Consider the following 13,889-nt stretch of genomic DNA (forward strand, 5'->3'; position numbering starts at 1 on the left):
AAGCCCATGGACTCAGCATGTAGAATGGAGAACAGAGCAAAGATACTCAGCAAGGCTCCTTGCCTAATGCTCTCTTCATTAGAAAAAAAAAAAACTGGCAGCAACTTAAGAGGCAGCCCTGATCCATGTTTCTTTGTTAGAAACAGCTCTCTAATATCCTGTTCTGGGGTGTCATTCATGTGAGCCTTGCTCCTGAAGCTCTCTTTGGATTGGCTGACAAACCTGACTTTGCTGCCTGAACTTCAGATTGGATTTTGACTTCTCTTCTGCACGCCCTCATTGAAAGTGAAACCACCTATTCAAACAAGTTTTCTCTATGAGAAATGTAGATTCCTTCCTTCCCATGTCTGCTGTTATCTGCTCAGCCTTGAGTAAATTGCTGTTTTCACCTAGCTACTGTGAGTGTGAATTTGAAGCCTGAAATAGGACACTTGTGGTTGACACATTTTGTTGGTGGCGCTTGGCCTATATACTATAGTAACTTCAGGCCATGTGAGATGGTACAATCTAGGTTTTTAGAGCTATATCTGTCATTCTCAAAAGTGGTGCTAGAACTGTCCTCAATTTAGACTCCCTAATTTAAACTCCAGCCTCGCTTGAGTATAAACTGGAGATTGGAGAGTAGCAATTAACTATTATAAATGGGCAGTTCAAAAATGTGAAAAATAGATAAAAAAATAAACCATAAATTTACCTATTCCATTTGGGCTGCATCACCTCACTTTTCAGTGATAATTTTCAAGCCAGCTACGAGAAGACCCATATATATAAATTAATATATTATGACCTATTTCAGTTATGGAAATAGGGATGAGGCCACAAAATGTGTTGCACAATTCCTCCTGGATGCAGAGCTGTAGTTCAGTCTAGGTCAGTGATCCAGTTTCTGTAGAACTGCAGTCACATTTGATGGGAGAGTCATGACATCTTACTGTTACACGGTGAATTCCAATGAGCCTTCACACTTTTTTTTCCCTGCACTGCCACAAGGCATGTATCATAAAATACCTGTCACTTGTTATATGTGTTCTTGTAGAGTGGGAGAGGTTGAAATGATTACACATGTGATTTTTACACAGTCGATTTTATTGGAGTTTATGCCAAATTTAATCGCTCCTTTTTTAAAATAATAATACCAGCACCAGACAATCCTTATGCTTGTATTGGTTTTGTCTTCCTGGCTTTTAGCTGCAATAAAGTTTTGATCTAATTTTGCCAGGTTGTTGGAAAGAGGAATGCACATGGTGTATAGTAGTCATAATTTCTATCAGAGGCTTAGCCTCAGTACTTTTCACAGCATAATTTTTTGTTTCAAATGACCTATTTGGTTAAATAACAAATGCTAATAACTTAGAGAAATTAAAAAGCTGTCCCTGATTGTCTATTAAAAGAAGGAAATTGCAACAAGAGTAGACTCAAGAAAAATGTCTCAGACATGTATGAGTAAGCATGTGTGCTAAGCATTGTCAAAAAGTCTTCTGAATTCTAGGCTGTTAGAATAGTTATTGTCAGGAGCAAGTACAGGAATTGAGTTCAAAGCACTAAAAGCTTATACTATCAAATCAAATTGGTGCTAGATAAGTCAACGGAAATCATGGTGGGCTGGACTTAAATCTCGTGTGATTTTGTCAGGATTCCAAACTGATGATGCATTTGACCCCACCTTTGGGCTCTGCCTGGTCATCTCCTACAGATGGTAGTATTAAGTATGATTGTGCCTTGCTTCCAAGAGGCCCTCTGACCTATCTTTCCTTACCTTTTAATTTATTCAAAAATCACTTTTAAAAACCCCAAAGTCCAGATAGGATAGGGACTCTGTTAAATTCCAAAGAAGGTATCCTCAGGCATTTTGATGGCCGTGGGCATTACATATATAGTATTATATTTAATATACAGTATAGTATTCCTGAGCAGTACTTTAAATTTCTAATAGGAAGCAACTACATATTAAAAGAAGAAAACACTCCCTTGAGCTTGAACAAATTGTTCCCTGACTGAAAATCTGTCTCACACATGGTCTTAGTTGTTTTCCCTCCTGAATTGGACAAGGAGGAAAAGGTTTTTGAATGTCACAGCACACAAGTTGGGTAGGGTATCCATCCATTCATCTCACCTATTACAATTTTCTTCCTTTTCACAGGTATACTTTAGAGGGAAAAGAATTTCCCTGTCAGTCAGGTGAGGAAGCAGTCTTTTTAAGTATGATCACAATGTACCAGGTGGATAGTGTCCCCCTCTCATAACAATTAGTTTAAGGAAAAAACCTTAGAAAAACATCTTATTGGGATAAGTTGCCCCCCCCCCCACAATTATTGCCACAAAGAGGGAGAGTGGGATTGCAACAGGTAGGAAAGAAAAGTTAGCTATCTCCAAAAATGTAATTACTGCATTCAAGGCTGACAAAGGGATGGTCATGCAAGCTTTTTTAAAGACTGCTGCATACAATTGGTTATCAGGACTGCTCTGGTGCTAGGATTCTCCAAGGTGGGATGGGGAAGGTCCACAGGCTGAAATGATCTTTAGAAGCAGCAAATCCATTGCTGCTGAAACACAACATGTTAGGCTGGTAATCTTTCCCACAGACTCTTCTGCAGTTGGGTGGCCAAGAATGAAAACCAGCTTCCTGGCTGTGGTGATTTTAGCTCGCTAAAAAAGTTGGGACAAAGAAAATGTTCACTGTTTGTGAGAGATGAATTAGAGCAGGAGTGTCAAACTCGCAACATCACGTGACGTGTCGCAACGTGACGTATTGTGAGTTTTTTCCATTGCTAGTAATGGGGTGGGCATGGTATTGGCATGACGCATCTGGCCCGCGGGCCGGCAGTTTGACACTCCTGAATTAGAGACTGGGGTAATGTCGCAGTCATACTCTTTGGGGTAGTTACAGGGGATAGGAATTAGAACTGTTCTTCTAACTCTAAATATTAATCCGTCTTGAATATTTGAATGTCTAAGGCTTGGATATTATGCTTAAACTCCTAAATTGGAGTCTTGTTCCACATAAATAAACAGTTATCTATATGCTGATTTATTTACTCCTGCTGTTGAACAGTTTTATCAAGTGTCTGCTTCCAGAGAGGTCTTAAAATAGAGGGCTTTCATCATCCTACTAAGTAAAGAAACGAGAAAGTCCTCCTTTATTCTATCTCCCTCTATTGGCAAGGAGGTTTCTCAACTGGTGAGATTGGCTCATGCTCCATTTTACGCACAGACACAATAGTAGAAAGAGGGAAAGACTAACTTGTAAACAAAATCGTCCAAAAATGTCTAGAAATTCATGAGAACGTATAATACTTAGTCTGGTATAATATATATATATAACCTGGTGTAACGTATATCTTTATAGAAGTAGATGCTAATTGTAAAAATGACCATTGACAGAAATCAAGTGAAGTGTTTTATGGTCATTAGAGCTCTCTTCTCCCCAGATAGAAAAACCAGTGAGCAGTGTTTGGATGGCTTTATGGTTGCAAATTCTGAACAATTATCAAATGGCCCTTGGTTTTAAGCTTCAGTTTTACTGATTTGATGCCACCCAACTCCAAAACACTCTGGAAAGCTCATAGTACACCAAATATAATAAAAACAATATATAATGGAAGCAAACAGCAAAACCAGACAATGGAAAAACTAGTCTTAGTTTCAATTCTAAGAAGTATAAATACTTTTCAAAGGGAACAATGAGTCAGCTATTATGTATTTTAAAAAACGAACTGTTTCACTATTTGTTTGGACTATTGCAGTACACACTCCATCAGGCCGACTTTGAAAAACACTTGGAAGCCTCAGTTGGTCCAGAACTGTGGCTTAAATATGTTATGGACATCACTCGGTTTCCCTATATAATTCCTTTGCTTTAACAGTTGTACTTATTCCCCATTGCTGTTTGTCACCTTTAAATCCTTGCCTCTTCTGAGACCTAGGTATCCATGGCACTACCTACTCTTAACTGTCTTTCCATTAAGATCTGAGGGAAGGGTTTCTCTGGATCCTAACCCTTAGGGAGTGTCATCTGTGGGGCTCTCAAACCCATCCTCCTTAGTCATGCTCCCCCACTACATCTTTTCTGGAACAGCATTTCCCCTGATATCAGACAAGCTGGCAAGTCATCTAGTTTTTTAAGGTCAGAATAGCTGTATTTTTGTTCCTTTGTGATGGGTGAATATCTTTTATCTATGGGTTATTCCTCCTTTTGATATTGTTATATATTGCTTTAATTATGCAATTAATTGTTGGACTATAGGCTTCTCAAGATAAGTTATGATTAGAATGGCATAGAAACCAAATAAAATATTGTTGTCTTCCTAGAAGATGAATCTAAGCATATAGACGATAACAAGCTGTCCAGAATCAATAAGATAATGGATAAAGGCTCTGTAATTACAGAATGGCTCTGATAAGAGTAGAGAACGGAGTTCCTTTCATAGTGGGAGATTTGGCACATACAAATGCCTGCTATTGCTTGTCTGGTATACAAATGGAATATATCTTTTTAGTAACTGCAAAACAGCATAAAAAAATCAATAAACAGTTTCTTACTAAAGTTCCTTTGGCTGCAAAGAAGGAATTGTGAAGCATACAGTATCCCACTATCCTGATTATAGACAACCGAAACAGACTAATCAAGAAATAATTCTGGAAAAGATATAGCTCAATTAAGTGAACTGAAAGCAATAGCAATAGCACTTAGACTTATATACTGCTTCACAATACTTTACAGCCCCTTCTAAGTGGCTTAAAGAGTCAGCATATTGCCCTCAACAATCTGAGTAGTCCTTTTACTGACCTCACTAGAACTAAAGACTTGCTTAATGATTTTTCTTTTCACTTAGCATATAAATTAAGAAGGATGGAAGGCTAAGTCAACCTTGAGCTGGTCAGGATCAAAGTTGTGGCAGTGAACTGAATTAGCTTGCAATACTGCATTCTAACCACTGTGGTTCCTGGACTAGACTATAGTCCTAGACCAAGAACTATAGTTAGCTGGTCTTTAAAAAAGAAGCAGCAAAAAGAAACTTGTAAGTGACACAAGCTTCATCAGCTGGACTGTGTAGGGCTTCAGATCTGAAAAAGTGCTTCACAGCCCAAAGTGAAAGAAATATGGTAGAATCAGCTGCAATCTTAGAGCAACAGCTGCATCTTTTTCCAGGATGACATAACAGCCCCCTGCAGCTGCCAGAAAGACAATATTTCTACCACCTTCCCCATATGGTCTGAAGTCAAAGCTTGTTGGTCTTTGGATCCAAAACTTTCCACAACCCTGTTCATCAGTATTTGCCTGGGGAATGGGGTAGCACTACAAAAACAAATCAATACATAAAAGCTATGTCTGAGAATAAATAGCAAAGAAAACCCAGAGGCAGCAATGTTTTTTGAATTCTTTATAAAACTGGCAAAGTAGAAGTATCATAAATTTGTATCAGAATCCATAAACATGTGAAATACTTGTATTTTCAATTTGTTTCTTTGTTGAGAACAATTTTACTTATTGCATTAGACTTTTAGTGTAGTCATATTAGTCATGTAAAATAGTCATCTAAGGAAAGCAAGGAAATGGGATGGAGTTAAAACAAACTACCATCAACCCGAAGAGAACTAAAGACTTGCTTAATGATTTTTCTTTTCATTTAGTATATAAATTAAACTTTAAACTGCCAAGTAATTAAAAGAATGAAACATCTAGGTAAAATACAAATATATTGTAATATAGTCTATAGCATAGGTCCCAAACCTTTTGGGCACCGGGGACTGGTTCCATGGAAAGAGGTTTTTCTGTGGACCGGAGGGGCGTGGTTTTGTGTGTTGCCTGCATCCCATGGGTGGGGCTTTGCTTGCTTGTGCAGACAGGTTGCTGGCATGCCGCGGACCGGTACTGGTCCATAGACCAGGGGTTGGGGACCCCTGGTCTATAGTCCAGAATATAAGAGTCTTTTGCATAAATTTGATCCAAAAGATATAGGATTTATATTTTATATGTCATGGTTCCGAAAGAAGAAGCTCTTCAAAGAACTTTGAGGCATTGTTTACCTTAAAGAATCTTTTAATTGCAACATAGCTTCGGCACATACATAGAGAAGCCAAAATCTGAATTCTCCTCCCCCAACACACCATAACAAAGCATAACTCACTCCTTCATTTAACAGTCATTAATCACATTCTCCAATTAGTTTGAAGTGTGAACTTTCCCTCCTGTTATCTCCTCTTATTACAACTAACCTTGAAAAATACCCTACTGAAATATTGTTATGGCTAACTAGTCCCCAAGTACATTCTTCCCCCCTCCCTTCCAGCACTATCTAATTTTAACTCTAAAAGTAATACACAGGTTAAATAGAAAATGTCTGCATCTTCATATATTTTCAAGCAAGAACATCCAATGTTAGCAGCATTGACATTATAATTCTGTAACAATTTTCCTAAAGTTACAGGTAGTCCTTGACTTACAAAATAAAACATTTTTCTGATCTTTTATGCAATTTAATAAAATAATTCTATATTGGTATGGCTTTTGTATCTTATGCATCCCATTAAAGTAAAAGGTAAATTCTCACACTGAATCATTTTACATCCTGGTTAGAGATGTAGCCCCAGGAACTACTTTTTTTCTTTTCACAGAAACTGTGAAAAGAAAACTGAACTGTCTCTATTCAGAAATACAGAAGCCTGAATGGTATGAAAAATTGGAAAGTTTTTGCACAATATCTGCAGTCATTTGGGCATAAGAAAAATATGTCTTTAAACTAGTCTTTTGAAATCTGAAGGTGGAAAAGGTTCCCATCTGTCTTTAGAGTCTCTCAGCCTTCTTAATCTTCTTCACTAGAAATATAATGATCTGCATAACTGAAAGCTGGAAAGTTAATGGCTAATTCTCTCCATTTTTTGTATATTTTCTTTGAGGTGCATTTCTTATCTTTGAAATATACCACAAAATTTTTTATTTTTAAACAAGGAAGATCTAGACCTTTGTATACCATCATAGTTCCCCATATCTGAAAAAAAGTGAGAAAATCATATTAGGAATATACCAATATAAGAATCTGATGTTCCTGAACTCCCATTCCCAGCCATCATCATAACCCAAAGTGAGGATCTTTGGGAGATATGGCCCACAGTATTTAGAGAATCCAACCCAGGACTAAGCCAAAGACATCCAAATTAATTAATTCCGACGCTTACCTGGCCACAATTTCTACAGATAATGTCCCCGTTTGTTTGATAATCTGCTTCTTTTGCTCGCAGTGTCTTATTTTCCCTTACGATATAAAGGTTCCTGAAGTGAAAAACGGAACAACTTACTTTTGAAAAGAAAGAAGTTGTGACTAGTTTTTCATATAGGCAGGAAGAAGTTCATCTTATCAGATAAGCATCATTGACACTTCCTGTAGATTCAGCCCTCTCTGCTGGATGAGTCACCAAGTCTACAGGCCAGAAATCCTCACCCTTTTGCTAGTGGTATTTAGCTTTGTAGCGAGTTCTAGAAGTTCACTAGTCAGATGTAGGTATAAAAGGGAGTTATGAAAAAAAAATGAACTGGGTGAGGGGCAACGATATTCAATACTGACTACATTTCCTAAGTCAAACACTGGATTACATCACAAGCATGTATCTACTTGTATTTGGAATATCCACTGCTACCAATTTGCTTTAGTTTCTGTGGTTGGCATCTCTGCCTACTCAAAATAAGTAATATGATCAAAGAGAATTCACAAATTTGTAGTCAATCAATGATCACATGACCAGTTACGGCAGCAACTGAGATTTGCCTATTTTCAGTTAAACTATTGGTATTCAGTAACTCTGCTTAGAGATTTGCCTGTAGACATCCCTCTTGCTTTTCCCTGCCTTGATGGCTGGATCCCCTCTACTTCTTTATTGGATGGACTCCTGAACAGCATTACAAGAACATTGTTCCAGGAAAAGGGTGCCCTTTATTGTATGGGTACATTGCATCATTAAGCCAAATCAAACTAGAGTGATAATTTCAGAGCAAGATTAAAACTTCCATTTTTATTGGCATGAATGAGAGATTAGTTCAAAAAAGAATTCTAAGCAATGCAATCAGTGGATTAGCAATTAGTGCAACCACTGCACTGATTCAATCAATGGAACCAATGGAACAGCTTTCCTTCAGAAGTTGTGGATGCTCCAACACTGGAGACTTTTAAGAAGAGACTGGACAGCCATTTATCTGAAATGGTATAGGGCCTCTTGCTTGAGCAGGGGGTTGGACTAGAGCAGTGGTCCCCAACCTTTCTGGCCCCACAGACTGCAAAAGTGGTGGCAGTGGGGAAGGGGTGGATGGTTTCATGCACACTTCCTAGCTCCTGCCCATGTGCAAATGTAGCTTTGCATGATCACCCACCATTTGCATGGCCCAATTCCCAACAAACAGTGGACTGGTACTGTTCCGTGGCCTGGGGGTTAGGGACCCCTGGACTAGGAGATCTCCAAGGTCCCTTCCAACTCTGTTCTATGTTCTGTGTTCAATCAGAACAGACACCCTGATGATAATACAAACAGGTACACACACACACACAGAGGCGGACTTACGCAAATTCCTTTGTAACATTGACATGATGCATATTTAAAATAACTTGAATGTCATCTCCTGAGCATTTTGGATCGTTGCAGTTTTTGCAGTGGAACATTATCAGGGAGGGGTTCTTCTTGTACTGTTTAAATTGTTCTTTCTTTGCTTTCATTTTCATTTCCATGCAGCTTTGCAGCTGAAGCTCCTTGATCTAGCAAGGGAATGAACAGAACCAGGAAATAACTCCAAACTACAATTTCAATTTTCATTCTGGAAAATTCATGTTGGATTATTTTAAATTTGGAATAATATTTTTAAAAAACTGCTTTGCTTTTTCATGCCTTAGACTAACTGCCTAAATCCTGAATGTCTTTATTTACATGCATTATCGATATAGATAATTCTCACTTAATGACCCTAACTGTGCCGCTAAGTGAAGCAGTTGCTAAATGGGAAATCATGTGACTGTAAGTGTGCTTTCCAGCCAGGAAGAGACAAGACTACTTAGTTTTACATTTTTGGCTTTTTATTTATTTATTTTTGCCTCCTGGCCACTTCCTTATCCTTTGGAATGCTCAAGTGCCTACTTGCTGTCATGTACACGTGAAAAGCAATGTAACCATGCCACTGTGCTCCATGCAGTTTACAGTACTGTCTTGAAATCTCTTTCCAATATCTCCACTCTGTGATAGGGTAGGAGGAATCAAGTGATTTCTGTAGGCAATCTCTCCTTTGCCTGACCCTTTCCTGCTGCCCGCATGATCACATTGCTTTTGAGATGTAGAAGAGCTTACTCTCTTGAAATCTCTCTGTTCTGCAGGGGAAGGGAGGGAACAAGTGTCAGGCAAAGGAAAAAATACTTCTGAATAAATAAGCAGCTCACATGCATGTTTAAAAAAAAGGGTTTTTTTCCCAAAAATGTGTATGTGTGTGTGTGTGTGTGTGTGTGTGTGTGAGAGAGAGAGAGAGAGGGAGGGAGGGAGGGAGGGAGGGAGGGAGGGAGGGAGAGAGAGAGATGCCCATACACAGAGAAGTAAATTTCTCAATGCTAATAAGAAAAAGGAATTGTCTGAGTTGATGATGTGGATGTATGTGTATGTTTAGAGTGACCAGGTAACCAGGTAATCACATAGAGTGGTGGAATATAGAGGCTCCAGAGAGGACAGAACTGAAAAGGGCAGTGGAAATTATTGGGCAAAAGAGGCTTGAGAAACATTTACATAATGATGGGGGAAGAGTATGATGGGAGAGTTTAAGGTGGATGGGCATTTTGATGTCCTCACTTCTACCCCTAATCCCTTGACCTGGGAGTCTTAATGCAAAAGTATTTTGAGAACCAAAGTGGTCACAGCAATAGTGTGGACCTTACCTTATGCACATATATTTCATGTGGCATCTTTTGGACACGCTTAATTGCTCGGTGCATCATTTTCTCACGAAACATATTAACATTTTCACGTTCAGCAGCTCCTGATCCATCTGAAGCCACAAGCACATAAATGCTTTCCTCAGCTCGAGCTCTTCCACGAGCCTGGAAGAAGCAAGAAACTACAATAAAATACAAGGAACTCACATGCAGGAGCTGGGTGGTGTTCTCCTCTTTCTCTGGAAGAGTTAAAGAGCTTTGCTGGCTATGAATCTTAATTCCAATATTTATTTGTTGTATACTTTCAGAAACTAGCAACCATCAAGACAACTGAAAACGTCTTTCAGTAGTTGGCACATAGACTCTTAATTAATTAGATTTAGTTACTGCTGCTAATAAAATTTGAGAAGCGGCATGGTGACCTAGTGGTGAAGACTCTCGCCTCCCACTGAGAAGGTTGAGAGTTCAATCCTAGGTAGCAGCAGATGTTTCTTTTTTAGGGTGCAAAGAGAAAATATTTGCTGTGAACTCCACATAGATGTTAGGAAGGGCATCCGGCCAATAAATGCTCAGCTCCATCCAGATATCTCAATTCTACCCCCAAATTAAGGCATTACAGGGTTATAAAAAGGAATTTTTTTACTCTTGCTAATAAAATTTAAAATCTACTTTAAAATTTATTTAAATAGTAGTTGAACTATGGTGGAAGGAGATTTCAGATAAAATGGAGGAGAGAGCTGCTTGTTTCCCCTGTGCCGTACTAATGTCTCTCCCTCAAGTTATTTGTCTCAACTTACAAAAATGTTCAGGTACACATACCTTCATGGGTTACAGAGCATAAACCCAAATATATTATATCTGGGTACTTGAGACAAGCAACTGGCCTTATGGATAGAATGCAGTTTTAAATGCTTGTTCAGCTGCTGTTGAGAGCCCTTTTGGTGTTGTGGTTAAAGCAGAAGATGGTAATCTGATTATCTGATAAACTCACAGGTGAAAAAGCAATAATGAGATGGCTGGAACATTACCTGCATCATGGCTATTTCATTGGTAACAAGACCATAGCGTATAACAATGTTGCATTGTGAGATATCCAGGCCTTCCTCTGCTACAGTAGTAGCAATTAGTAGGTTGATTTTACCAGACCGGAACTTTTCAATGACATCTTTTTGTTCATTCTGTAGAAACATATTGTCATTAAATTCATAAAAAAAGTGACAGCACAATGAACTTCTCTAACAACCTGAGTTAAGTCATGAAGCGTTTGTTCTCAGATCTCAAATGTTACGAACTATGTTTTGAACTAAAGCAATAACAAAGCATTTTTTTTAAAAAAAAAAAAACACCTTGTATGTAAAGCTGCCACAGGTTTCTACATAAGCAGGAAGAAGAAATTCCTAGCACTGATGATGTTACCTAGTTGGGTAATGAAATGTCTGCAACAAAACAACCATGCTCAGAGAGCACCAAGGGCTCCACAGAGCAAATTCAGTCATTCGGATGTGCTATTTCCAACATACCCAGATTACCCAAATACAATAAGTTGTAGCTCAGAAAAACACGGCATACTCCATTTAATCCTTCAGGGAAAGATTGAAGGCAAACAAGGTCCAGGCAGAAGAAGAACATCGTGGCTTCAAAATCTAAGGGACTGGTTTGGACAAAACTCAGCAGCACTTTTTCGTGCGGCTGCTGATAAAAACAGGATCGCCAACATGATCGCCAACGTCCGATAATGGATATGGCACAAGAAGAAGAAGTAGTTCTGACAAAGATAAATTCTATCTGACTGCCCCAGTCTACGTCAATGGGCTGTTACAGCTATAAAAACTTCTTAGTTTTTGGAAGTCAGCTCTTAAGCATTTCAGCAAGGAAGTGTCAAAGTGTCAGAAGCACATGCAATATTCACGCACAGCATTTGATACAATGATTATTAGTGAACAACACCCTACCTCTGAAATTGGATAGGAAAAGTGAGGGGGAACACGAAGATTCTGGCAAGCCACCCATATTTCATTTCATCCCATATTATAGCTATTGGCTGTGCTAGATTTCGCATGCTTCAGGTGTGCCACAGGTCTTTTACATGCACGGGCTGTGCATACCCTTGTCCTCACAGAGCCATAGGGGTTGCATAGGGGATTTCAGAAGAACCACTGAGAATACAGTTCTACGAGGTTTTCTCTGGAGCTGTAGGACAGGCTTTTTTCTCGCTGGTTAGAACTCATTTTGCCTCACTCATTCTATCTCCTGGGATTTCTTCCCCACATCCTGAAATGAAGATGTCATGGATCTTTGTTGTCAGACCCCCATTTTGGGGGGAGTGATTGGGCACGTGGTTTTGCAGCTTCTCTCTCCCACCCTCCCTTTTGTTTTCTTTGCTGCAAAAGCAGTACATTCCACTGATGGTAATAAGGATTGGAAAGCCATATGTTTTTTTGATGTGAGAATGATTTGTATTTTATTATTTATTTATTTATTTATTAGATTTTTATCCCACCTTTATTACCTATAAGTAACCCAATGCGGTGAACATACATAATCTAGATGGGATGGGTGGGCAAACAAATTTAATAAATAAAATAAAATAACACTCCTTCCTTCTCCTCTTTTTCCCCACAATGACAACCCTGTGAGGTGAGGTTGGGCTGAGAGAGAGTGATTGGCCCAAAGTAACTCAGATGGTTGTCATGCTTAAGGCACACTCTCCTGCTTTCTAGATCAGCATCTTAACCACTATGCCAAACTGATTTTAAAAGATTTTTAGTGTATCTCTTTTTGGTACAAAAAATAATAATACACTTTACAGTTTTTAGAATACCAAAATGAAATGAATTTGATGCTAATCTTGAAATAATGTCTCATACAATACATACCTATTTAGGTATATTATAATTATAATTACTGAGAATTATTCAAACATTGATTAAATGTAATGGGAAAAAGAGAAAAATATAGGAACTAAGATTACAAGTTCTTAGAAGAATCTTAACCCTACACCAATGGTCTCCAACCTTTGCAGCTTGGCAGCATGGCTTGGGGTGGGGGGAAGAGGGGAATAGGGCTGTGTGAGCAGTGGACTGGCGCATGCAGCTCCACTCACGCAAGAGAGAAGAGAAGCCTTTGGGGCATGGTTTCACACTCCTTCAGGCCTCTCCAGACCAAAAGCTTTTATAAAGACATGGAAGGCCTGAAGCAGCATGAGATGGCTCCCCTGAAGCCTTTTGTTCATTTGCAAAAGCTTTTGGCACAGAGAAGAGAAGCCTTTGGGGGGCGCGGCCTCATGCTCCTTTAGACTCACCAAGGCTGCCTGACGCTCCAAAAACGGATTGGGTGTAATGCACAGGCAGCCTCGGTGAATCATTGAAGCTGAGTAGGGCACGCTCATCCTGCTCAGCCTCTGCTCTCACCACTCTGCTTCTGGAGCATTGGGAGTAGGCAGCTTGGCCCAGCTGGGGGGGGGGCAGGGAGAGGGGAACATGACCACACAAGCGGTGGGCCAGCGAGCATGTGTGCAGCTCCATGCAAGCAAGAGAGAAGAGAAGCCTTCGGGAAGTGCTTGCGCATGTGGAACTCTGCATACACGTCAGCCTGCCTCTTGCACGGCCCAGTTCCGACTAGGCCATGGTCTAGTAGTGGGCCATGGCCCAGAGGTTCTGTAAGGGTTCTGCCTTACAGAACTGAAAAGCAAAGAAAATCTGGCAATGAGCTTTACATTTTTGTTTTACCTGGGTCATATGCTGAAATTCACTATTATGTCCTGTGCCAATGAGGTAGTGAGCCTTCACTCCAACTTCTTCAAATTTGGGATTATCATTAATCCACCGATAGATAGCAAATGCACTTTGACGAGTTTTTGAGAAAATAATTCCTCTGGGTTCATTGCTCTTTGTGAATTGTTGCATTAAAGTCATGCGCAACTTTGTTAGTTTTTCATTTTCATATTGTAGTTTTTCAGCTAACTCTTCCAGCTCCTTTTGTTTATCTTTAGGA

General features: G+C 39.3%; 1 protein-coding gene across 2 annotated transcripts in view; it reads right to left on the minus strand.

The window, feature by feature from the left end:
• Positions 1-5,379: 5,379 nt before the first annotated feature.
• The window catches only part of IFIH1 (interferon induced with helicase C domain 1), a 35,163-nt gene continuing 26,653 nt past the window's right edge, over positions 5,380-13,889 (minus strand). For both annotated transcript variants that reach the window (XM_039352775.1, XM_039352773.1), the window contains 6 exons: positions 13,625-13,881; positions 10,925-11,074; positions 9,900-10,061; positions 8,551-8,741; positions 7,177-7,270; positions 5,380-6,989 (listed from right to left, as the gene is read on the minus strand). In XM_039352775.1, coding sequence (XP_039208709.1) covers positions 6,804-6,989; positions 7,177-7,270; positions 8,551-8,741; positions 9,900-10,061; positions 10,925-11,074; positions 13,625-13,881 — 1,040 coding nt within the window. In that variant the 3' untranslated portion in view covers positions 5,380-6,803. The remainder of the gene's footprint in view (positions 6,990-7,176; positions 7,271-8,550; positions 8,742-9,899; positions 10,062-10,924; positions 11,075-13,624; positions 13,882-13,889) is intronic.

The sequence above is a fragment of the Crotalus tigris genome, unplaced genomic scaffold (assembly GCF_016545835.1).
Source record: "Crotalus tigris isolate CLP2741 ecotype Arizona unplaced genomic scaffold, ASM1654583v1 scf7180000018477.2129921, whole genome shotgun sequence".
Lineage (NCBI taxonomy): Eukaryota > Metazoa > Chordata > Lepidosauria > Squamata > Viperidae > Crotalus > Crotalus tigris.